Source organism: Saccharomycopsis crataegensis (genome assembly GCF_037102585.1).
Source record: "Saccharomycopsis crataegensis DNA, jcf7180000000072, whole genome shotgun sequence".
Lineage (NCBI taxonomy): Eukaryota > Fungi > Ascomycota > Saccharomycetes > Ascoideales > Saccharomycopsidaceae > Saccharomycopsis > Saccharomycopsis crataegensis.
In genome coordinates, this window is record NW_027043819.1 from 1,780,927 (window position 1) to 1,806,843 (window position 25,917).

The 25,917-nt window shown below is 35.6% G+C and overlaps 10 protein-coding genes across 10 annotated transcripts; 3 read left to right on the forward strand and 7 right to left on the reverse strand. All coding sequences in view use genetic code 12, as the record gives it.

Annotated features, from left to right (window-relative positions):
- Positions 1-609: 609 nt before the first annotated feature.
- On the forward strand, positions 610-3,402 carry RCY1 (Rcy1p; the record flags this gene model as incomplete). The annotated part of the gene is made up of 1 exon (XM_064994234.1): positions 610-3,402. One exon carries the CDS (start codon positions 610-612, stop codon positions 3,400-3,402), a length of 2,793 nt encoding a protein of 930 aa, XP_064850306.1.
- A 362-nt stretch (positions 3,403-3,764) lies between these two features.
- Positions 3,765-5,330, reverse strand: DBP3 (RNA-dependent ATPase DBP3; the record flags this gene model as incomplete). The annotated part of the gene is made up of 1 exon (XM_064994235.1): positions 3,765-5,330. The coding sequence occupies one exon, from the start codon at positions 5,328-5,330 to the stop codon at positions 3,765-3,767; it is 1,566 nt and encodes a 521-aa protein (XP_064850307.1).
- Positions 5,331-5,683: 353 nt separating this feature from the next.
- Positions 5,684-8,131, reverse strand: MON1 (guanine nucleotide exchange factor MON1; the record flags this gene model as incomplete). The annotated part of the gene is made up of 1 exon (XM_064994236.1): positions 5,684-8,131. The coding sequence occupies one exon, from the start codon at positions 8,129-8,131 to the stop codon at positions 5,684-5,686; it is 2,448 nt and encodes an 815-aa protein (XP_064850308.1).
- A 2,038-nt stretch (positions 8,132-10,169) lies between these two features.
- ERV14 (cornichon family protein) lies at positions 10,170-10,583 on the forward strand (the record flags this gene model as incomplete). The annotated part of the gene is made up of 1 exon (XM_064994237.1): positions 10,170-10,583. One exon carries the CDS (start codon positions 10,170-10,172, stop codon positions 10,581-10,583), a length of 414 nt encoding a protein of 137 aa, XP_064850309.1.
- A 773-nt stretch (positions 10,584-11,356) lies between these two features.
- DASC09_006350 (protein-serine/threonine phosphatase) lies at positions 11,357-13,204 on the reverse strand (the record flags this gene model as incomplete). The annotated part of the gene is made up of 1 exon (XM_064994238.1): positions 11,357-13,204. The coding sequence occupies one exon, from the start codon at positions 13,202-13,204 to the stop codon at positions 11,357-11,359; it is 1,848 nt and encodes a 615-aa protein (XP_064850310.1).
- Positions 13,205-13,785: 581 nt separating this feature from the next.
- On the forward strand, positions 13,786-15,619 carry DASC09_006360 (GTPase-activating protein GYP1; the record flags this gene model as incomplete). The annotated part of the gene is made up of 3 exons (XM_064994239.1): positions 13,786-13,815; positions 13,884-13,899; positions 13,974-15,619. 3 exons carry the CDS (start codon positions 13,786-13,788, stop codon positions 15,617-15,619), a joined length of 1,692 nt encoding a protein of 563 aa, XP_064850311.1.
- A 341-nt stretch (positions 15,620-15,960) lies between these two features.
- Positions 15,961-18,561, reverse strand: HDA1 (histone deacetylase HDA1; the record flags this gene model as incomplete). The annotated part of the gene is made up of 1 exon (XM_064994240.1): positions 15,961-18,561. One exon carries the CDS (start codon positions 18,559-18,561, stop codon positions 15,961-15,963), a length of 2,601 nt encoding a protein of 866 aa, XP_064850312.1.
- A 350-nt stretch (positions 18,562-18,911) lies between these two features.
- Positions 18,912-21,380, reverse strand: NUP82 (linker nucleoporin NUP82; the record flags this gene model as incomplete). Its single annotated transcript, XM_064994241.1, has 1 exon — positions 18,912-21,380. One exon carries the CDS (start codon positions 21,378-21,380, stop codon positions 18,912-18,914), a length of 2,469 nt encoding a protein of 822 aa, XP_064850313.1.
- Positions 21,381-21,686: 306 nt separating this feature from the next.
- MRPL37 (mitochondrial 54S ribosomal protein mL54 MRPL37) lies at positions 21,687-22,007 on the reverse strand (the record flags this gene model as incomplete). Its single annotated transcript, XM_064994242.1, has 1 exon — positions 21,687-22,007. The coding sequence occupies one exon, from the start codon at positions 22,005-22,007 to the stop codon at positions 21,687-21,689; it is 321 nt and encodes a 106-aa protein (XP_064850314.1).
- Positions 22,008-22,225: 218 nt separating this feature from the next.
- On the reverse strand, positions 22,226-25,267 carry DSS1 (exoribonuclease II; the record flags this gene model as incomplete). The annotated part of the gene is made up of 1 exon (XM_064994243.1): positions 22,226-25,267. One exon carries the CDS (start codon positions 25,265-25,267, stop codon positions 22,226-22,228), a length of 3,042 nt encoding a protein of 1,013 aa, XP_064850315.1.
- Between the last annotated feature and the right edge of the window lie 650 nt (positions 25,268-25,917).

Sequence of the window (25,917 nt, forward strand, 5' to 3'; positions counted from 1 at the left end):
AGCTTGGTTAAAATGGCAGTTACTATGGTCGTCGTTATTATTTCAGTTCTTATGGTTTATTAGAGAAGATCTTAGTGTGAAATACAACCTGTGGACCAATCTCTAGTAATCTTGGATGCATCAATGCTTTTCTTTCCAAATCAGAGTTCATCACATAAGCACAGTTAAAAGAAATGATAAAAAAAATGTGAGAAAATGTTTCTTTATAATTAGAAATATAAACGGTACTAAGGAAATGTAAATTGCATACCGATTATATCTCATCATACGCAGCTACTTAAAATTCTCGGTTGTCTGATGCTTGGACCACTAAGAGTCTCTGGGTATATCTAGTATTTGTGATACTTCCTAAAATTAATACTCATACCAACAACAAAACCGCTCTGCCAATATATATATCAAAAACAAACCGTCAACAATTCGGTGAAGGCCCTGGTCCGCCATGTCACCCAAAATATGCATCACTTTGATCACGTGCATGACAAGACAGATTTCCTGTTGTTATTTTATTATTAGAATTCATCACCTTTAGCAGTGTCATTTTGACCTCAAACAATTACGTTCATAGAAATATATAAATAAGAAGAAGAAAATAACCCCAAAGCTGAAATGTTTAGGAAAAAGAGTCAGAGGTCTAGCACGAAACGGAAACAGCGGGAGGTCAATTTCAAAAGAAAGTCCATAGCATTATCCAATTATTTGCAGCAGACGTTCAACTCTTTGACTATCGAAAGTGAAACGATTCCTAAAGAAATTCTAGACAATATAATCACCTATTTAAACTTCAAGGATCTTGTGAACTTTTCACTTGTCAACCGTGCGGCTTATCACTACATCCATAATGAACAGACCGATTTATGGAAGAACTACCTATCCATGATTGAGCTCTTTAGCATTCCGGACAATGAAAAACTTAAACTGAAGCACCTTCGATTGACCGAAAGAGACTTTTATCAAATAAACTCCGAAGTGCTTACCGAGGAAAAGAAATTGAATCCATTACGTATTTACCACAATATGATAAATAAAGACGACCCAACATTACAAATCATATACAATCCAAAACTTTACAAACTCCAGTTCAGATTGATTTATTCTGCGTTACAACCTCTTTACAGTCAGCTTATTAGCTCGAATTTACAATTCGGTAATACAGTATTCATCAAGAATTTCAATAACCCCATCCATCAATCAATATTGTTGAACAACTTTATGAAATTTTCAAAATTTCAACTATACCAAGTTGATTCCAGAGACTTCAATCTAAATTTACAAAATTTACAATCAGTGGTGGAATTCTTTGAAAATGCTTGTCTTCGAGAAATTGAAATTGGTTATGATAATCAAGATTTCAATACTAAAGTTAGTTATTATACCAATATCTTATTGAATTTGAATGATAACTTGATTAACAACAATTTGGTGAACTTTTTCTTGCAAAAGCTTAATTTGAACGAGCTAATTGTGGATAATGTCGATACTTATTTCATTCTAGACGAATATGCTGAGGGTAAAGAAGATCAAATTTACAAGATCGATACCCTTAGCTTGAATAATTATTTTGGGAATTTGACCCAACTTTTAAACTCGCAGATTGAAATCATCGATCAGATATTTAGCGACGACCAAATCCAATTGATTTTAAAGATTTTTGAAGAAATCATCCAGAATTATATCTTGGAATTTGTCGGTCTATTGAGCCAGAAGGCAAAGAATTTGAATATTGTCAATGAATCAGTGATTTTCAACTCTGGGAATGATAAGAAGGAATTCGCTACCAGTGAGTTCAATCTATCAATAACATTATTACCTCTTGTGTATTCGAATCTTATAAATTTGATATCCAATAAGATTAAGGATTCCAAAAACGGAGGGAAATATTTCAAACCAAACTTAGTCAATTTATTGAACTTGTACATGGAGAACTTGATCAATGAATACTTGGCTGACGAACTGGACTTCTTTGAGAAAATCACGGAATTTAACATTCAAAATTGGGATGAGAAGACAAAATTGGAAGAAAACCAAATTGAGCAAGAAATCTTGAAAAATGTGAAGGCCACTAATGACGTTAACAACAAAAATAGTAGCTTTTTAAAGATTGACTTGGTCACAGGGTTCAAAAATATTTTAAAACCAATCAATGTTACCTTTGAAGGAATGATGGGATCGCATTCCCATTCCCACGATGATAATAAAGAGCATGATGAAAATGCTGTTGAAATTGATCAGCATCAGCCGGCCCCTGAAGACGACAATATGATGACAGAATTCGAAGCCAAATTAGCAATTATGAATAACAAGCTTATTCGTATTAAATCTTTCTTCTCGTTAGATTTATCGCTAAATATTTTGAATAATGCCCGAACCTCAATTCAGAGAATTACGGTATTCATCAATGAAATTAACAAACTAAATGAAGAGGTTGAATCTATTCTTGATTTGGACTATAACAAGAATATTTTAAGAAGTTGCAAGAAGCAAATCGAGGTAATTTTCATCAAAATCACAGAAATTTTAGGAGAACAGCATGTGAAAAAAGGTTTTGAAAAAGCCATCAAAAGATTGAAAGACTATAATCCAGATGATAATACCAATGGGACTGCCTCGGAAACTAACAATCAGAACTCTCAAGATTCGGTCCAACCGTTGGTTATGTTTACTGAATTAGTCAATATTGGTGATTTGATCCAAAACTTGATCGAAGTGTTCTATACTGAGGAATTGGTCAACAAAAAAATCATCAATAAAAATCAAGATTTCTTGTCCAAGGTTTTGCAATCCAAGAAGAAGTTTGAATTGATGTTGGATGATAGCGTTGCTGATGGTTTGAATATTGGTATCGATGCTTTGATCAACAAGATTCAATATATTTATCATAATTTCCAAAATCCCAAAGACTTCATCCCTGATGATGCTGATAAACACGTGAAAATCGGGGTAGTCACTGTATGTGCCATGAAAACTATTGATTTATTATCAACCCATGTTAACTTGTTGATTGGGGTCACTGAAAAATCCACCATTGATGTTTTCCAACAAGAAGTCTCGCAACGATTTTTTGGGTTGATTGTAAAAAACTTGAAGACTTTAAAGATTAATACCACTGGGGCGTTGACCTTGATTTCTGATTTGAATTATTACTATGATTTTATTGTTACTCTCAGACAAAAGCAGATCTTGCCATATTTCATTGGTTTGAAAACTGTGGGACAAATTTATTTAATTGATGGTTCCGATGCTAAATTGATCGGGAAGACTATCAGTGATTTAAATCGTTTCAATGGGATTTTTCAACAAGAGGAGATCTATGAGTTGGTTCAATGCCGCGCTGATTGGTTGAAAGTTAAAAGAGAAGTTGAGAAAGAAATGTTTGGAATGTTGGAGTGTATTATTGTTTAGAACTTTCTTCAATTTTCCCGTGTTCTATTTTTTTCAAGGCTTCTAGTTCAGTTCTTGATTTATTTTTTTTCTATCTTTTTTTGAATGTTTTGTTTTGCCTGGATGTGATTTTTCTTTGTCCTTGCTGCCCTGTTCTAAAAACTTTGTGCTTTAAATTTTCATATGTTCTGTAATAGATTATACATTTCAATAAATAATGATGACGACTTAATAATTCAATCCAGATATTTTAAGTAATCTTTGAACGGAATATATTAACAATAAAGGAGGAAAATAAAGAGAAATTTCAGTACCTTGAAACAAAAACAAAAAAAAAAAGGAAAATATATGTGAAAGTTAAAAAGATATATACTACAAAGATCTTAATCAAACTTGATCTTGGTGGCTTTCTTTGACATATCCACATCCTTGAAGAAAGCACCGTAAGCAGAATGGGCCTTCTTCTTGGTGTGACTACCAAACTTCAACAATTCTTCTGGCACAGCTTGATTAGCACCGTTCAAGATGTTGATCAAAGCCCCTGACAAGTGTTTTTCTTGATCAGTGAACAATGTGTGGGCGACCCCAGTCTTACCGGCTCTACCAGTTCTACCAATTCTGTGAACGTAATCTTCCGCAGTCAATGGGAAAGTCAAGTTAATAACGGTTTTAACATTTGGAATATCCAAACCTCTAGCAGCGACATCAGTGGCCAACATAATGTTCTTCTTACCTTCTTTGAATTCTTTCAAAGACACAGTTCTTTGACTTTGAGACAAATCACCATGGACAGAAGCGATTTGATAACCTCTACGAACCAAAGCTCTTTCGATTCTTGCGGCTTCTTTCTTGTACAAAGCAAAGATCAAAATCTTGTTTTCTGGGTCATCTCTCTTGTGGTATTGTTTCAACAATTCGAATAATCTTCTTTCCTTGACATCTGGATCAATAACTTCGACAATTTGGGTAATACGCTTGTTGGCGGTCAATTCGTCTCTGTTACCAATAGTAACCTTCACTGGTTCGTTCATGAAACTGCTAGCCAATTTACGAACTTCTTCTGGCCAAGTAGCAGTGAACATGACGGTTTGTCTATTACCGGTCTTGGTACTCGACAAGATTTTCTTGATATCTTCTTCAAACCCTTTTTCCAACATTCTGTCTGCTTCGTCTAAAACCAAATATGAGACATCGGATAAATCGATGGACCCTTCTTCGAGCAAGTCAATAAGTCTACCTGGAGTGGCAATGATGGTATTGGAGATTTTGATATCTTGACGTTGTTGATCTTTTGGAACCCCACCGTACACACAACAACAGTGGGTATTTGTGGCGTCAGCAAGGATCTTGTAATTGTCGTAGATTTGAATGGCCAATTCTCTGGTTGGGGAAACAACCAAGATTTGTGGCTTACCTTTATTGTATTTGGTATTGAGGACGTGGTTAATGGCTGGAACCGCAAATGCAAATGTTTTACCTGACCCAGTTTCGGCAACCCCAATCACGTCATTATCATTGAAAAGATATGGCCAAGACGCAGCTTGAATTGGAGTTGGAGCCTTGAAACCAGAAAAGCATTTTTGGATTCTTGAATCAACGTTGACTTCAGAGAATGACAAAACCGGTTGCAACTGAGAGCTGGAGGATGGGTCTTTGATTTCCACTTCATTATCTTTAAGGAATTTCTTGATATCAGCTTCAGAAGAAGAACTGGTGAAAACACTCTTAGAATCCTTTGACTTGGTTTCAGTTTCCTCGGTGTCATCATGCTTCTTGTCCTTCTTGTCCTTCTTTTCCTTCTTTTCCTTCTTGTCCTTCTTGTCCTTCTTGTCTTTCTTCTCCTTCTTTTCCTTCTTATCCTTCTTGTGCTTCTTGTGCTTTTTCTCTTCCTTCAAACCATCATCTGAGGTTCTTTTCTTAGACTTCTTGATTTCTTCTTCGGCAGACATTTTATAATAATTGTACTGTTTTGCCGTATATTTTTATTCGGTACTTTTGACAGAAAAAAAAAAAAAGAAAAATGTCCGATCCATTAACAAATTCAGATTAACCCCAAAATTTTTCATATTGAAAAAAAAAAAAAAAAATAAAAAAAAAAAAATTTTCGAGACTCATCGCATAAGCGTTCTGACATGCAGATACGAATAGGGTAAGCGGCCAATTGAAACAGATTATTGGAGCCTATTCCTTAAACATTTCTTCATTTGCTACACAGTCACTAAATATACATTGGAAATTTCATGAGTTAATGCAATAGAATGTTTCCAGCACATGCTATCAAATAAAAATGAAGGAATTCTCATCAAAATGTTAATCCAGTTATGAACAACCGATTGAAATTCTTAAAGATCCAATTAATAATCACTTTCAAGTTCTCCACTAGATGATTTTTCTTTGAGGTGGTCTGTCGAAACAATCGAGTCTCTTTCACGATCACAAATAGTTCATAATTACTGTTGGAATAAGCGATCCCTATGAGGTTAATACCATTGATATTCCATTTGGAGTATATCAAGCTAGACTTTCCCCCGATTGGGGAGTACCCATGGGGGATACCACTATTGGAGTCCTCTGATAGCATTGGCTTCTCCCGTGACTTCTTTCGATCGCTTGGATTTGATTGCTTATTATTGGTTACCCTTGATGGCGCTTCAGTGGTTGCTTCACTGCCACCAAACATTCCTGTAAAAGGGTTTGTTATTCCATTGAATGCCGAAAAATTTGTGTTTGAGTTGTTGTTATTATTACTACTATCATTGTGTTGAGGTTTCATGGTATTTGACGTGCTAGTACTTGCAAAAGGAGTGAATGTTGTTGGTGAAAGTTGTGATTGGTTCAAATTATTGGATAATTCTTTATATAAGAACATCAATTGTTCAAATGATACTGTATTGATGGAAGAAACATTAAGAGAATTGAAGCTAGGGATGAAAATTTGGGAATTTTTTTTGGATTTGAATATGAAATGGAAGAAATTGTTTGCCAAACTACGTGGGGTTGATCCGGTGATATTCATATTTGGATGTTTTTTGTTAAATTCATCCAAAAAATTCAAATAATTGAGACAATAGTTGAACTTGAAAGCCTTTATTAATCGGTTCCAGATTTGCGAATTCGATGAGAGCATTATTTCAAGGATTATTTTTTTGGAGACCTGACGGATGTTGAAAAATGCATTTTTATCCGGTGACAATACAATAAATACCAATTTGTTCGGATCATTAGAATTGGCAGGTGGAGTATTCACCTTTTCATCGTTTTTTGAAACAATTTCGATATTATTGATATCAATGTAGTTCACAAAGCAATACAAGAACCCATTGGAATTGAATTCCGGCAAACAGATAGGAAACCACAATTCTTCTTCATTAGAAAAATCGACTTCTAGATCCTCAAAGTTTGCGAAATCAACGCTATTGTTCGAAGTTTCTTTAGCAATTTTTTTATTAATAACAATCTTCTTTCCTTTTTCAACCGATTTGTTGGATTTACTGAAAATAATTGAAAATAAAATTTGCAAGTCCAGAGTATGCAAAAAATGCTTTCTTGGCTTCATTATTGTTATGACTTTTCCGTTCAAATCAGATAAAATTCCGTATAGCATTTCATTAGGCTTGGTAGTACTCTTGAATTTTTCAATAATCGCATTTATCCTTAGTTTCATGGAATGGTGCAAGTAAAAAGACTCTATCCCATTCAAGAAGAAAACCGGGTTCAATATTTTGGAAATCAACACTTTGTTCAATAAGGAATAATCAGAGGCATTCAACACATTTGCCAAATCAAAGTTGGGTTTGAGCGAGTAAAACTTCACTAGCTGCTTTTTGGAAAGGATCGACAAAATGTAATTGTATAAAACATATAGTTGATTTTTAAGTTCTATTGCAGATTCCGAGCTATGTGAGGATATAGCAAGCAAATAAATTGGATCTTTGTTGAGAACAACAAACAGAGTTGGCCCGGCCTTAAATGATTTCAAATTATCATTTCGCAGAGATGCTATGACAGGATTCAAATCTGGATCATTGAAGGAGGAAATAAGGGTTTGAATTATACTCATATAATTAACCACCAACTTGTCGGAACCAAAGAATGAATAAATTGGCTTTCCCGAAGATGATAAAATAAAAAACTGCTTCTTATGGCTCAAAAACTCCAACTTTTCATGTTCATAATCATTTTCATTAGTGTCATTAGAATCTTGATTGATTGCTTTTGGTTTGAGTTTATCTAACTCAAGCATATTCAATTGGTTTTCCATCCCAATGTTAGATACCATAATCTTGTTTAGTAAGTCATAAATATTGATTTGGCGATTATCAATTTGATCTTGTGGAGATTTGAAATCATTCATTAATCCGTCGTCATCATTCATTAGTTCATCTAATTCATTTTCCATAATACTAATTTGATCCTGTTCATTATTATAAATGGTTAATTTTGGTACTCTAGTCTCGTCGGCTTTTGATAATAGTGACAATTGACTTTCTCCATCATTGAAAGTATAGTCTTGAATATTGGTGATGTTGCTCCTAGGGCTCAGAGGAGAATGGCTTCTATCCTGAGATTCAAATCGTATATTATTAATCTGTGAGTTATTGGGAGAATTGACATTTTCCAAATTGATTGATACTGATGGAACGACCTTCAAGACACCGTGATTCAACGTTGGTCCATTGTTTGACGAGTCGAGAGAAAAGTTTCTTGAAGGACGGGCAGGTTTTTGAGGAGGCTGTGAAAGTTCGGGCATTTCACTTTCATCACTTTGGCTTGGTGGGGGGAGTAAAGAAATTATTATTACCCTCAAATTGATACATTACTTCTTATTGTTTTGTGTTGGTTGTCCGTTTAGCATTTCTTATCCAGTGGGGATCCCCGGGTAAGAGGTGAAGATTGTGTCATTATATTGGGTAAATAAACTGTATAATATTAAGAAACTAATTTGTAATAATGATAACTGTTATGGTAGCTTGTTTGTTTTTTTGCATTTTTGTGTGATGAGTAGTTCCTATTGCTCCCTTACCCTCAAACAAGTTATCTTACTAGAACCGTAAAGCACATTCGAATAGCATGCATACAAGATAGACCAACAAAAAAGAATACTTTAATTAACATATGTAAGGGTTAGGTAAATCAGTTTTATGAAAATTGTCCAATACACTTATATATGTGATCATAGGTAGTGGAAAAGAGGCTCAGTATTCTCAGTATTCTCTACTTTCAAAGAACTTTTTGATGAGAATTGCTTCATTTTTCACAATATAAAAGCCTTCAAGATAAAACCCACTACTAAATCTACCACTGCTATTTTCCAATATATGCGGCCACCAAGATGTTTTGAATAAGATCTTCAAGTTTCAGATCTAAACCGCTATTATTTACATTGCCATTGGCACTGGTGCAGCTGAAAAGGGTAAATGAGGGAACCTTTAGTATCGCCTCATGGGACCCGCACTGGCACACAAGTGAATCTGGTAATCATTAATCGCGCAATTTTAATATTGCTGGCCAGTATAGGAAAAATGTCTTCCCCCTTAGTATATGTTTGGTGAGAGTTTTTTTTTTTTTTGAACGACTTGCCTCCCATTATCAAGTATTAAACAATCAAAGTCATGTGGTAAGTCAATTTCTTTCTCTCTTTGTCCTCTCCATCATTATTCCAAAAGATATCTTCCAAATAGAAACATTCACCCTTTATCATGACCACACCTTATTACAGAAGGAGCAAAACAACCTTCGTTTTCTTCAGGTTGGGAGACATTTGAGCTTTATATTTTGACCAAGACTTCCTATTTTTCACACTTTTTCTTGATATAGAGATATTACTAACAGCTTCTGAAGGATTATGAGAAAAAGATTGTTTTCTGGAATTCTGAAGCTTCTATCCTCCTTCGATCCAAGGTGGTGACCTTTCTAAGTTTTTTCAGCTAGCTGGAGATTCTTTGGATTGGCATAAATACAATTGTAAAGTTCATACCTAGTCTTTCCAAGAATTTGTAAAGTTTGCATATCTATATGCTAGCTTCATCTCTTCAACATCATGGAGGGAGTCTATGAAGACTAGCCAACGAATGACAATGTCATCGCCACGTCTTTTTGGCGGGACACATCTATGTTTTATCAACTCAGTATTGTCTAATAAGTATTATAAGCCAGCTAATTGTAGTACACTGTCCAACTTGGAGCGAAAATGGGCAAGTTTAATGGATATCATCTGGATCTTCTGGAATCCTAAGTAATCAACACTCTGCTAATCATATCATCGTCACACAAGTCTGGCAACATTTCTGAGCAAATAAATATAACTGAGAGGAATTATTTCACATTGTAAGACCCAAGAAGATCGTCAGACACTAGCAGATCTATGATATTCAACAATTCATCAATTAAAAACCCCAAAACATAATGTATGATAAGGCATCGTGTAGAACGGTCGTCTGCGCTACCCCCGGGTAATCACCAGTGTTGCTGCTGACAGAGCAAAACAGAAAAAAAAAAACTCGAGGTCCAAAGGGAATCACCCTATCAGTTACATATCATCATCATTTGGCAAGGACTCCAAAGAATTCTTGTGTCATTATATTCAACTATCTATTGAGACTCATATTTCTCACTCTCCAATTTCAAATTTTATCTTTATCGGTGGCACTTCTTTTTTCAATCGCGTGCCCTTATAATTTGATCTGGTGATAATATTTGTCTATTATTTTATCTGTTCCCCTTATCAAAATTTTGACTTTGATCTTAACAACACATATCCGCAAATAAATACAAACAAACAACAAAAAATGAATGGTGAAGCTTGGCTTTTCATTTTTGCGGTGATTTTGAACGCTGTCAACTTGTTTTTACAAGTGTTCTTCACAATTATGTATTCTGATTTGGAATGCGATTACATCAATCCAATTGAATTGTGCAAAAAATTAAACAATTATATCCTTCCAGAAGCCGCTCTTCATGGTTTCTTGACCCTCTTGTTCTTGATCAATGGATACTGGTTCACCTTCTTGCTCAATTTGCCATTGTTCGCCTTCAACGCCAACAAGTTTTACTCTAACAACTACATGTTGGATGCCACCGAAATATTCAGAACTTTGAGCAAACACAAGAGAGAAAGTTTCTTCAAGTTGGGTTTCCACTTGTTGTTGTTTTTCTTCTACTTGTATAGAATGATTGTGGCATTGATTGCTGATGATATGTGAGGATGATGCGATGCTTTGCTATACTAACGTTATCAGCTTGAATGAGGCTTGAAGAAGCGATCTGCTTTGTTCTTTCTTACTTGAATTACGAGAAGAATTTGTTGTCTTTTTGTACTTTTCTAATTGTCACGTCTAATCATTTCATTTCTATGTTATATATCTTAATTGACAAAATTGTAATCATGCTAGTTATAAGAGGGGGTGTAACAATATTAAGAAGCGTAATATCAACAATTTATATGGTTGGAAATAGCGAGGAAACTATTATTTCTTGAGAAAGCAATCACAGTCATCTTTCTCTCTTAGTATGATATGGGCATCAGCATTTGAGTTATAAAATGTAAACTTCTTTGGGTAATGCTTTTAGAACTTCTACTGAAGTACACTTTCGTCTAACTAAATAGATTATCATCTCCAATAATTCAAGTTGGTTTGAGCTTGAAATGATCACTTACGTAAATATTTGATGAAATTAATTTTAAAATCAATTCGCCTATGTAATAAAAACATTCCTGAAATAGCTTATTCATATTTCATAAAAAAAAACACAAGAATAAGAGAAAAACAAAAAATCCACTTATAAACTATCAACATGAAAGAGAAAAATTAATTAAAAGAAGAATAACAAAAAAAAATCTATTCACCAAGTTCATAATAATTCGTACAATTTCTTTGATGTTAATGATAATATGACATGGAGAAATGAAAAATTAGTCCAAATAGACATTAATATGTTCATATGAGGTTGTATCTTCAAGAGAATAAAGATGAGATTACCGCTTGTGCTTTGATTTATGGTTGTGACCTGACATAGCATTGGTGTTTTTCAGCTTTTTCAAATCAATTGGTTTTAAAAGCTCAAAACTGCACAATAAGTTTTTGTCAATGCTCATCACTGCTCCCCAATTATTGAATTCTCCACAATAATTTGGGGCGCTGAAAACCGTGACTAGTTTCTTTTTATTGAAAAACTCATATCCATCTTCTACCACCATATGGCCACGAACAATCAAATCGAATTGGAATTTATTCAAAAATTCATTGACATTCTTCTTTGAAAAGAAATAAGAAATTCCTCGATCGTTAGGACTCCAATCACTGGTTTTGGAATTAGGATCACTCCATAATAAATCTGACAAAAGACCAACTTCAGGAATGTCGGTTGGCCGTTTAATTTTATTGATTTGTTTCATGTTTTTCAAAACTGGAGATAACCCACCATGGACACAGAAAATCTTCTCGCCAATGATTGCCGCTATTGGCAAAACATTGAAAACATCAACAAAGCTCTTCCAAATCTTGACCGAACCGATTCTTCGTTTACATTCATCATAAAACCCATAAATCTTGCTGATATTGCCTGATTCATGATTCCCGCGCAACATAAAGAAGTTGTTTGGATACTTGATCTTGAAGCAAAGCAACAATAAGATGGTTTCTAATGACTGTTTACCACGGTCAACATAATCACCTAAAAATAAATAGTTTGAATGAGGTGGGAACCCAGAGAGCTTCAAAATTCTCAATAGATCATTAAACTGGCCGTGTAAATCGCCCACAACTTTAATTGGGGAAGAAAGCTCTAACAACGTTGGTTGTCTGAGAAAAATTTCCTTAGATTTGGCAATTATATAATTAACTTCCCTTTTCGAAACTACTAACGAGCTGTTAGAATACGATTTTGAAAGACCGATTTCAATAAGTTTTTCAATAATCGAATCAATATCGTTTTCGTAATGGTTCATCACTTTCCTATTATATTTTGGATTGTAAAGCTTTTCAATATTTCCAGATGGCTGCTGTTCGGTATTAGAGTTCTTGATTTTTGGCTGTTTTACGGCACTTGATCTGTTTACAGGAACGTTCACATTATAGTTTTTTGGTAAGCCCATCATTGATAATTTGGCATGCTCCTCATTAGCGTCCAAATTGGTTGAGTTTGGTGTGGTTGACAACATGCTATTATTGGAGAAATCGCTAGACACTGATGATATGTCTGTCATTGCACTGCCAGATATATCATGCGGGTTGGTCTCAAAGCTTTGATTGGCCAAATTTATTGGCAAAGACCTACTAGTATCAATATTGGCTCTGGTCTCCGTAACAGGTGATTGAGATGATATGGTCTTTGTCAGAGTACCCTTATGATTAAGAGAATCCATTATAGTATTGAGTTTTCCATCATTTTTTGGGGAGAATGACATTCCATCCTCAAAAGAATGGGCCAAAAGATTAAAGTAACTCGCATCTTCGGGTTTTCCCTGTATTTTGAAATTGATCGGATCTTGTAAAGTGGAGGTTGATTCATCATTAGAACCGAGAATTAAACTTGAATCTTCCTCGACAACGATATCATTTCCGGCAGGTGAAAAATTTGACACCTCGGATTTTGTGGATGCAGCACTACCGCATGTAAGGGTGGTGGCTGACTTGAATGAGTTCAACTGCTGTTCTTGTTGACTACTTTTATTATTAATGGGTTGCGGATACCTCGTCGGAGGGGGTTTTGAACTATCTTCTTCGCCAACAGCGGCAGACATTACACCTGCGCCGGAGGCACTGGACTCATTAGAACATGACGACGACGATGATACTGATGACCTCGACGGATTATTTCCCATTTGCTAGCACTTCAAATAAGAGGTACACCTAATAACGACTATACGTGCTGATAATATGGAGCGGAGAGGGGTGGCTAAGGTAATTTCAAGATCACCACAAGGAGTTAAGGTCAAAAAAAAAAGAAAAAAAGGGTGAAGATAACCGAGTCCACCTGAAAAATGGAGATAAAAAAGGTACTATTTCGGGGATATTTTTTTTTCTATGCCAATATGAAAGAGACAGAGAAAAAACTGTGAAGATTTCTCAGTGCCTCTTGTTGATAAGTGTAGACTGCGTAGGATGTCTTCGATGACCAGGGAGGTTTCGACGTCTGTGCCACCAAAATTCGAATTAATAATATTCTTTGTGGGCTGTGAAATCTCTGCTTCAAGGTGCCACCCGGGTGTGTCACATGTTCTGTGATGCGGGTTATGTTTGCTTCTGGGAGCTGAGGGTTCTGGGCCCTTTTCCACGCACCGAGGGGGCATGACAGATCACGTTCTGGTGGGTTTGGTGTTGTTATTATTAACAATAGTTGTGGCCAGCATTCACGACGAAGTATCACTAACCAGGATAACTGGGCAAGTCATTCGAAACTACCATGCCTAAGAAGTTAGAGGCGGCTCAGCCGGTATGTGCTTCCATAATAGATCGTTTTCCTTAGCTATTCTTGGACTCTCTCATATTAACAACTTTTAGGAAATGTCCCAAGTTTGTATGTCTTTGAAACTTTTACAATGATTCTGGCAGTTGATTAAAAAAAGAAAAAAAATACTGACCAATTGTTAGACCAGAACGAGTTTATGTTCGGTGAGGGTGGTGGCAAGGGGGCCACCATCAATTCCTTTTTAAAATCCTTGTCAAAGTCAACGGCTGGTCGTTCAACATCGTCTTTGTCGTCGCAAGGTACCGCGAAATCGGTAATGGCTGATGATCCGAAGATCATTGGTGCCTCATTTTCACATTTGAATATTTCCTCATCACAACCAAAACCAAAGAAATCGCATTCGACAACAAACCTTCATAGTTTGCATATTTCGCAGAGTACTAATTCTTCGGATAAGAAGAAGAAGGATAAGAAATCGAAAAGTCATCCTTTTCAAAGCAATATTTATATGGATTCTGATGATGATTGGGATGCTACCGTCGATAATGACAGTGATGTAAATTTAAGTAACCATAACTCCTTTGATTTGAGCCACTCAGAACTAGGATTGAAAATTGCAGGATCACAGCGAAATTCGTTGATTAACAAACCAGGCACTGGTCACGTCAACGACTCTACCAATGCCGCGGGCTCTACAGACGTTGATAATCCTTTGTTAAAGAGAGATTATCAAAAGATTATTGAAGACCCTACATATATAATGATGGTGGTTAGTGGGCCAAATTTAATGAAATACGATGAAAACATGATCGACACTAGCGGGGCCAAAGAAGAATTAAATGCGTTTATTTCGAGATACAATAGATTCAAAAGGATTCTACTCCATGAACCAACAATAAACCTAGATGAACTTAAAAAGTTGTCGTGGAATGGTATACCAAATGAATTAAAGGCGATTGTCTGGCAATTACTTCTGGGATATTTGTCCACTAATGCCGATAGGAGAAGTGCCAATTTGAAGAGAAAACGGAAAGAATATCTTGATCAGATTGCCAACGTTATGAAGAATGAAAAGGATAGTGTAACCTGGCACCAAATCACCATCGATATTCCAAGAACTAACCCCCATATAAAACTCTACAGTTTCCCCACAATTCAAAGATCCCTTGAAAGAATTTTGTATCTTTGGGCAGTCAGACATCCTGCCAGCGGATATGTTCAAGGGATCAACGATATTTGCACCCCTTTCTTTCAAGTTTTCTTGTCTTGTTATTTGAAAATCGACAGGCAGAACTGCGTCGATATCAGTGAAATTGACCCCTCAAATATTCCTGAAGAAGTGTTGAACGTTGTTGAAGCAGATACCTACTGGTGTCTCACAAAGTTACTAGATTCAATCCAGGATAACTATATACACGCTCAACCGGGCATCATCCGCCAAGTTAATGAACTTAAGGATTTGACAAATAGGATTGACTCCGACCTTGTCAAGCATTTAGAAAATGAAGGAATTGAGTTCTTGCAATTTTCATTCCGGTGGATGAACTGCTTGTTGATGCGAGAGTTGAATATGAATCACATAATTAGAATGTGGGATACTTATTTAACCGAAGGCTCAAATGGGTTCAGTGAATTTCATATTTATGTGTGTGCTGCCTTTTTGGTGAAGTGGTCGGATACAATAAAGCAAATGGATTTCCAAGAAATAATGATCTTCCTTCAAAGCCTCCCCACAAAGAACTGGAGTGATAAAGATATTGAATTATTATTAAGTGAAGCATATATGTGGCAGACTCTCTATAAAAATGCTAGTGCTCATTTAAGATAATTTTTTTCTTTTTTAGAAAACAAAAGCCTAAACTATCCCGCTCCTTTTACGATAACTGTTGTACTATTAATGATAAAGTCATAAATTCTTATTGTTTTTCAAGTTTGAATACTTTTCCCTATTTCAGACCAATTGTAAGTACTTTTCATACTGTTCACCATCTACGAAATAAATAGACAGAAAAAAGGAAAAAATTATATTAATAAAATTACACTGAATATCACAAAAAAATCAAAAATTATCAACCTGTTACTTTTAAGAATTCATAAAAAACATTAAGCAAAAAAAGAAAAAGGAAAGAAGAAAGAAGAAAGAAAAAAAAGGATTTTCTTTAAATCAAATCAATCCGTATCACTTTCATCACTCTCAAATTCTTCCAATGTTTCAAGGGCAAATTCCATTGCTTCTTCATAATTTTCCTGGAAAACATCATACAAGTTATCACCCATTTCACTTTTTAAAACTCTACCAAATTTTCTTCTTGGTCTCTTATTATAGTTATCATTATTATCCCAAATTGGATGCTTCTTGGAAGTGAACACTAAACTATTTTTGTAAAACCAATCAGTCAAAGACTCGTCAACTAATGGAATTATTGGTCTAAGTTGATTATGTGAATTGAGGAAATTAATCAGACAAGCCCTTTCAATCTTACCTCTTACCAATCCTAATGTATTGTCAACCGAAGAAGATATCCCACTAGAATCGGTCGAGTTGTCTGAATTACCACCACCATTGGGAGAAGCACTACCTTCAGTTTCAAAACTAGTATTCACAACTTGACGATGGCCAAGTAGATATACAATCCCATTATATGAATCACCAATCCCGAAGAAAATCAAATTTTTTAGGTTTGAAAAGAATTTAAGGTAGTTATCCCAAAGATAAAGTAACAATTCTTGGGAATATAAAATATTATTATATTCTTCCATTGGTTTTTCCTTTTTAGTAGATGCACCATTGGTAGAGCCAGAAGCATTTCCTTGAGAGTTAGTCGGATTATCAGCTTCAATACCTTTATCTTTGTTATTGGTTATGGCGGTAGGAATTGAAACATCGATCAATCCGAAATTCTTTTCGCTGATTACCCAATTAATCAATTTTTCAGTTGGATCCATGTACACTGATGAATACGATTCTAAACTCCCGTACAATGGATCAATATGACCGTAAATTTCAAATGGATCGTGAACCAATATACAAACAGTTTCTTGTTGGAAAATATTAGGAGTGGCCAAAAATTGATTGTCAAACGATGAAGAATTGGCGTATAGATTAGAGAATTTGATATTGGTTTCATTGTTGGATGACAAATCATTTAGCAACATTGGTAAATTCATTAACCCGTATCTTTCCTTCAAGTTTGTAGCTTGATGTAATCTGACAGCATCGGATAAACAGGTGGTGTTTTGCGATATCAAATCTTGTTTTTTCCCAGTCTTTGATGATCCTTCTTCAGTGGTTTTCTTAGTTAAGTTGACGACATTATTATCAGATATTGAGGCAAACCCAGGTCTCATTGATTTCCAATATCTACTTTGGAATTCCCGAACTTTATAAATAGTTTCGACGGCCGCCACGCTAGGAATATGAGTCTTTAGTTCATCAGGAGGTTCACCCAATAAAGCTTTGGCAACCGCCAAAGCACTTATGCTGATGCTATCTAAATTGTAACCACCTTCCAACGCAACACAAAGATGACCCCTCGCCAAGTTCTTGAGCAAATTGACCATATGACCATAACACCCTGGACTAACATGGCATTGGCCAATCATATCACCATCTGCGGCATCAAACCCTGAAGACACCAAGACCAAATCGGGGTTGAATTCAAGACATATTGGTATGATTACATTATTAAACGCGTAGATGTAGTCAGCATCGCCCATGCCACCGGTCGGCCATGGAATATTGATGTTAAACCCTTCCCCTGCACCTTCTCCTGCCTGATCGTAATCACCCGCAGGGGTTCCTGGATAATATTTGCCCAATTCGAAACGATGCAATGAGATATATAATACCCTTGGATCATCATAAAAGCATTTCTGAGTACCATTGCCATGGTGGACATCCCAATCAAGGATGACAATCTTCCGTACGGATTCGCTGTAATTTTTTAGAATATTTTTGGCGGCCACTGCGACGTTGGAAAATAAACAAAATCCACCAGGAGCTTCCGGCTCTGAATGGTGACCTGGCGGTCTAACAATTGCAAATGAATTTTTTACTCTTCCTTCAACAACCGCTTTACAAGCTTCAATAACCCCACCACAAGATAATTTGGCACAAAAGAACGAATCATGGTTGAAATAAACTGAATCTCCTGATTCTGTTATTTTTAATAGTTGTTCCTTAGTCATGGCAGTAGTTTCCTTAAGGAAATTCAAGTGTTCTTTTGTATGAACTTGTAAGATTTCTTCCTCACTTGCCTCCCTGACCGGAATGCTTACCATCAAATCGCCAATATCGTCTGACCCTGAAAGAGTTGGGTCATTGATAAGACCCTCTTCCGCCAAAATCTTGTAGATTCTATAAATACGTCTTGGATCTTCTGGATGGGGGTCTATATATTCGTAATATGATGTGTATATCTTGGCGTGGTATCTCATTCTCACATCATAACACAACCCTGTTTTGAGCGGGATATACCTCAAGTTTGGTTTGCGGGATGAAACAATAACAGAGTTTTGCGGGTACTTGACTTTACTGATTCCATAAGTCTTCACGACTGGCCCATTATTAATTGACTCTTCTTTCTTCTCGAGTTTGATGGTTTTTTCATCAGAGGGTTTCTTGTCATCCTTGTCTGATATTTCATCGAACTTTCTCTTTTCACTGGCATTGTTCAAATGGGTTTCAGATTCTGTCATTGAGGAGATACCATTGTCACCAGGTGAAGCCTTTGGGACAGATTCTTTACTCTCTTCTGTCAGGCTAGACATATCAATATCCTACTGTATTTTGCTGTGTCAGTTTATAGGGTAAAGGGCGAAGAGAGATGGCAAAAAAAAATAAAAAAAATAAAAAAAACAATCAATATGGTATAACCTCGTTCTGGGGGAATTTTGAAAATTGAATTAATCTGTACCTTTGGGCGCACGCTACCCGCAAGGGCCCGTGTGCTTGGTATATAATATATAGAATGTTACACATTTGCAGTCGACCAAAGGAGAATAACTTCATAAATAAGATTACTAGAAAGATAACTTTTCAAAAGAAAAAAAAAATGGGGAAAAAAAAATTAAAAAAGAAAAAAAAGAAAAAAGAAAAAAAAATAGTAGACATACATTAATTAACTATCAAATTCTGATAAATCCTCGATGGCCTTTTTCACAAGGTTCTTAGTCACATCTAATGCCTCATCATCTTTTTGAAGCTTCTTATTGAAGTAAGTAAGTTCATCCTCATCAAAAATGTCACTCGCAGCATTAATTAACCCCATGGATTTGGATTCGGAAGAAAGGTTTTTGAAAAAACTAACCTGTTTCGACGCATTTGAATAATTGATCTTCATGCTATTAAGTCTTGATGAAAGTTTCTTCATTTCAAAGAAGAAATCTTTCTCAACTTTAGATATCGGTAAATTGTTTTGGAACAACTCGCCGTCTGCTGATTTGGTGGTACTGTTGATCTTATGAACCTTCACTAAAAGAGAGTCAAGCTTTGCATTCAACTTCTCTTGTCTTTCGAACACTTTTTGTAATCTACTAAATGGCGTAACAGAACCAGTTGCTTCGGCATTCTCGTCATCAAAGCTTTGGTTTAATTTCTTTACCAATTCAATCACTTCGTTGAGTTTTACCAACTGATATTCTAATTCCTCCTTGAATGATGTCAAATTAAAGCCCAAGTTGATTTGATATCTGATTAAAAACGCCAAGTTTTCGACAAATTTCTTTGCAAGTTTATCCACAATCAACAATAAATTTGAATTGAATTCTTCAATTTGACCAACTTTGAGATCTTGGTGAAATGTTGCATCAATTTCTTTAAGATTCACAAAGGCAAATTTGCGAACTATAGGATCATTTTCAAGATCCTTGATGAATTTTTGGATAATAAAATTATTATCTCGAAATTGTTTCTCAAAAAGCTTGAATTCTGTATGACTATTACTCACTCTCATTGACAACGCAAATTGTCTTCCTTCATCAGATGATTCAGTGGAAATACTTGAACTCGACATCTGTAAATCATCTTCGTGCTTTTCAAAGTCAACTGTGAAAGTTCGATCATTAACCATATAAAGAATAAAAGTGTCATTTTCATCATTAATAACCATATCTATACCCACTTGATCATTAGTCCGGCCTTGTGATTCATAAACTTTCTCGATTTGCAAATAATTGTCATCCTTTTGATAGTTGATGATCTCGTTGAGAAGTTGCGGTTGATCCACGCCGACCTTATCAACAAAAAAATTATTCAATTGTCTCCCCCATTTAAAGAAATCAACCTTCAATATGAACTGGCGATCTGGCGAATCAAGCAAAACAAAAAATAGGCAAGGAATGTCGGTAGGAACTAAATTAATCGCCAACTTCCCCTTGCTTCGTGAAGAAAGTCTGAGATATTGCAATACACCACAAGATGGTGTTAAATAATAATCAAGTTCTTCGTCCTCCGAATTACCATTTTCAATGTCGATGAGTCTCCATCTCATAAATAAATCATATTGTTGGATCAACATCAAGAGGTCACCATTATCGAAAGCCAATTGCAAAACATTTATATCTCCATTATTTACACTGATGATATCAGTTCCGTTAATTGAGTATTCACTAGTCAAAGCATTTGGAATATTGTCAATTAGAATTGGACCTTGTAACTTCAATTGTGAGATTCTGGTAACCGGAGACAAAATAGTATACTCTTTCAAAATCTTCCCATCATATCTATATTCCTTCTGTGATGATTTCACCAGCTGTTTAAGACTAGATACCCAGTGTAATTGTAAAGTTATATTTTTTTTTTGAAGCGTGAGCTTATGGAGTTGTTCTTCTACTTCATCATCAACTTCTTCATTTTCGGCCTTCTCCATTAGCTCATAAATACAGTCATTGAGTTTATTGTATAATACAAGGGAATAGTTGAACAAAAGCTCGACAAAAGAATCGTCGACCGATAATTTTGTTGGGTGGAAGGGGAATAAAGAATACAAGTCGCCTTCACCAGTGAAGACGTACAAAGTCAAACAGCCAACTGGATCGCTCAAATTATTGGAGCCAAAAGTAATACTGATTGGTTTCTGGATGCTATTGACAGTGGCGAGCGAGAACGATGTTTCTCTACTTTCTGCTTTTTCTTCACTAGGGTCCGATGACCTCAAATTGAACGAACCAATTGACTCTTGGAAAGACAACCCTAGTTCGAAGGATCTAATTATTGAATCGGAGGACAAAACCACCAAATTAGAATCATATTTGGCAACTGGACTCCAAATAGCCTTTAGTATTCTGGCATCTTTCTTGTTGTACATGAACTCGCCAACTTGATAATGTTCCACAGCTAGCAGCGGGGTATTACTGTTGATTTCGTTAAATGCATTAGGAGGAGGTAATACTACTGCATACACTTTGAATTCACAAATTACTGCCAAAAATGTTCCGGAGTTGTTCAAGACCAAGTCCTTGATATCTGAATCAATCAACGAAAGAATCAAAAGAAAAGAGGTTGCGGCGCCATTCAATGACACCCGAATAGTGTTTTGTTTAGCAATGAAAATCTCATTTCCATTTCTCACACAAATTTTGTTTGGCATTTTTGCAATCAGTTTTTCCAACGCTCAATTGTGTTTATTTGTGAGTAGTCAACTGTGTGTTTGTTTGGTAAAGTCAAGAAAATGGTCAATTTTTTTTTTTTTGTTTTGCAGAAGGATTTCACTTACCCGCTGCACCACCAACGACGTCTACGATATATCTACACACTCCATCGAGATAATATTACAATTATTACACTGAAATTTATTTATATACAATCGAAATAAAGGTGAGCAATTAAGAATTAAAGAAAAATGGTTGGTCGTATGTACATCTCATGGCAAAGAAAGTTTGGGAGATTGATTACCTCACAACTGGGTCAAGAAGTTATTGTATCTGATCTTCTTTATATTCGACTTTCTCATTTCTTTTCTCTTGAGCTTAATTGGATCATTTTTCAAGTTATCCACCTGTTTCTTTTCATCAAGTAGCTCCCACAACCAAGATGGGTATTCTTCATCCTTCTTGGCAAGGGGTTCTTTACCAGACTTCTTTATGTGGAGATTCAATGGAGTGCCTTCTGGAACACTGGAGATATTCAAAGGAGCAGCGGCAGCAGCAGGCTTAGGTGCAGCATTTCTGGCAATCAGTGATGAACTAAGCAAACGTCTGGTGAAAAGTCTGAGCATCGTTTCTATGAAGGGTTGGATAATATTGTTATTACAGACGTTCTCACAGCACAAATCAATTTTTCAAAAGCATTTTTTTTTTCTGCTTTACATGTCTGATGTGCGGATGCCATCCGCCATACGTTCATCCGTGCATCACATACAACAATAACCATCTCTATTTTTATAACCTATTTACAAAATGGTATTTAAGTATATACGTATCTAATAGTCAGCCACTAACTCCCATTCCTCGTGACAATAATCTCATTTTCCACAGCGCTCAATTGGTGCACCTTCACTGGCACAGTCTCACCAATTTCCGGTTTAATTTCATTGATCCCAATCTTTAACTTTGCAGACAATTTATATTCCTCAATAGTCCCATAAACGTACTCATCCATGATGGTATCATAATAACGGACCTCAAACTTGAACTTGTTATTTTCTGATTGGTAATTGATGTTGACTAATGAATCAAGAATATCAGTACCTTCACCATTCAAATTTTGCAACAACAAGATAATCTTCCAATAAGACTCTGAAATTCTTTGAACACGCTTAATATACTGATTTTGTTGTTGAATGTGAGGAATTATTCCCGCCAATATGTTGAAGTTGAATGGATAATCATGTTCTTTAGTCAAATATTGGTGGGTGTGCCAATGGCTTACCAAGTCTCCAAATCTTCTCAATGGTGAAGTACTTGGGTTATAGTTTTGAATTCCCAAGAATGAATGGCCGCTTGGCTTCATCGAGTAAAAGCTGGTATTCCATAATTGGATCAACCTCGAAATTTCCTCGAAGGAAATTGGAACACCAGTAGCCTGGTAACGTTTCTGTAATCCCTTGTAGGCATCATAAATATAAACCATTTCGGGACAATAATTTTTTGGCTTCTTATTTTTACTTAGTTTATTCTCCAACGATGCGTAATAACCAATCATTTTTTGAAGGTTTCTAAAGATACCCGGGATCCTATTCCCTTCAAATACATTACCGGCAATCGAATTTGCTAAAACCATCAATTCACTAACCAATATGGTAGATTCTGTTTCCTTTTGTATTTCTAAATCTATGGCGTGGGTAGTTTTATCAATTACCGGAACCATTTTGTCGCTTCTCATGATTAGCCCTTTTCCTGACCGCTCTTTCCTCAAAATTTTACTGACATGTAAAAGATCATTTAAATCTCTATAGTACACATGACTCGGATCTTTCAAAATCTCATCAACCTTATTGTAGGTAACTTTAGGGAATTTCTTTACGATACCACCGACAATTGCACCAGTTTCATAATCAACTTGATTCGTAACTGGGTTGAATTCAACAGTATAAGTGATTGTTCTAGTGTCCTTGCCATCAATTCCCAATCCCGAAATATCTGAAAGCAATTTAGGCAACATTGGCACAGTTGTCTCTGGTAAATAAATGGTCGAGGCTCTTTTCAACGCAATCTTAGCAATGGAAGAGTCTGGGTCAAAATATGAAGCAGGATCAGCGATATGAATAGCAATAATCCATTTAGAAGAAGATTCTCTCATAATACTGACACCGTCATCAATTTCATGAGCAGTTTCTGAATCAATACAATATACTGGCAAATCACCAAAATCTCTTCTTTTTCCTAACAAAGGATCCGCAAATTGCTTAGTTTTAGGATCTTTTAAATCTTTCTCGGTCAACGAGTCATAGTAATCTTGTTCTAGCATAGAAATTTTATCCTCGTTGAATTTTAATTCTGGAATATTAATTGTTTTTGTCCAATTATTTGGATTCTGATAAATTAAAAAGTTCTCAGGATCCTCAGGTAATTCTCCCATTTTTTTTAGTAGATGAAATGCACAAGTCCTGTCAAGTTTGTTGATATTGGAAAATAAATCAAGCTTTCTCAATAAGTATAACACCACTGAAATATGCTCATTATCATTAATATTGCCTGCTGCATATTCTCTAATTAGTTGAATCACTTCATCATAATACCGTGGTTGAATATTAATATTTCTAGTTCCTTTTAGACTTGAATTTATATAGTCGATAATAGAATCGGCATACATTTGCCACTCCCTTTCGCTCAACGTTAATAGGGGTGTCAACGCGGATTTCACTTGAATCATCATTGGAGATCTTATTTGACTATTAATGGTATCCGACACTAAATTCCACAAGTCTGTTTGCTTTTGTAATGCCAAATATATCGCAAAAAGACCTCTCTCATCCACGCTCTTATTATTACCTTTTGAATTCTCTGCGTAATTGATTCCTAAACTATATTGATTTTTTGAAATGCGGAAATTAGAGACAAACTCAATTAGCCGCTCAACATCCTCATAAGAGTTCAACCTCGATTCAACCGCATCTATCAAGCTTTCCTTGTTATTAATTTTATTTTTCAGAGACTTTCCGCTAACTTTTTCTATATTTTTCTTTAGTTGTTCTTGAAAATCCTTAATATTAAAACTTCTTGCTATAGTTGCTAGATCAAAAATTGAGATAGACTGGATGCCGCCAACTTGAAGAATTCTGTGCACGACTTCAAGTTTGTATAGCATAGACGGTAGAAGAGTCCATGCATTTGATGTTATATCCTTAAGTTTCTTCAAAACTAATAGACGGCCAGCTTCTGATATCTCTACTGAATCATCGCCATTTACCAGCTCACCAGGATCCTTAACAGTCCTTTCTGTTTTATTTATTTCTGTATCCTTTAATTTCTCAGTTACTAGAACATCTTTAATGAATTTTCTCTCAAATACACCGGGTATTCTAAACAGAATGTTTTGTTTTGTAGTCTTGTAAATGGAGCCATTTTGGCCCAATACAGTCAACTGGTGATCGTCGTTAGCAAAAATTGGCTCCTTGATTATAACACCTAGCTCTCCTGTTAATGAGGAATCGTAGTTGTCTATGTTAGATGCCTGTATAACATCCCCCAAACTAACGGGATCAAACAAGTATTTGGGATTCCCAGTTATACCTTTAACTAAATACAGGCTTTTTCCAAATTCGTTTTTCAATCTTTCCTTGAATTTCTTATTAGGTTCAAGATACTTTTTCTCAAGCTCTGTGGATGTGCGGGCCACAATTTGTGAAAGTGATAAAATGTGGAGATTCTCCAAATCTTTTCTCACGTCAAAAGCATCATCGGCAGACACCTCCTCATTTGTCAAATGTTTTTTTGAAATTTCACTGGAGTAAAGCCGCGACGAAAATATTTGCGAAGTCTTCTTACGAAGATTATGGTGGAGAAACCCACGCCCAAGACCGGCAGTCCTTATCATTATCGATAAATAGATAAAGTCAGTAGTGATGATTATCCACCGTAAGCTGAATTTTTTTCCTTTAAAATTTTTGAAGATGATGGATCCGCCAATATGGATACTCACGTGATGTGCCTATAAGTTTATAGCATACATTGCCATCAATAATTGGTTCAGAATATTGCACAAATCTCTGATTTAGAAGCCGCTATTGCTATTTTCATATTTTTACCATCTACGGATAGATTATAAGATCAAGGTGCTTGTTCCCTGGTGAAAAATGGTTGAATCTTGTTTATAAGTGATAGATCACACGCAGGCCCTACAAGAAAAGAGGGAAAAAAAAAAGTATAGTGCGATTCTCTCTCGTATAGGTAACATTCCTGAACCCCCAATTGTCTGCTACCATAATAAGGACAGGAAATCCGTTATTGCACCATGGGTGGGAAAAAGAATGCCAAAAATGCTAGGCAGAAACCCACTAGGAAAGTCAGTACGCCTCAGTACTTGGCCATCATTTTTAAGAACACATTGCGCAGTACATACAAGGGAATAATCGGTGTTTTATTCCTGGTGAATTGGTTGTATATTTTCTTATCACTTTTAATTTATCACTCCTTAAAGCTTTTTTGGAATAATATGTGGGTTTGTTATGTCATCTTGTTCTTATT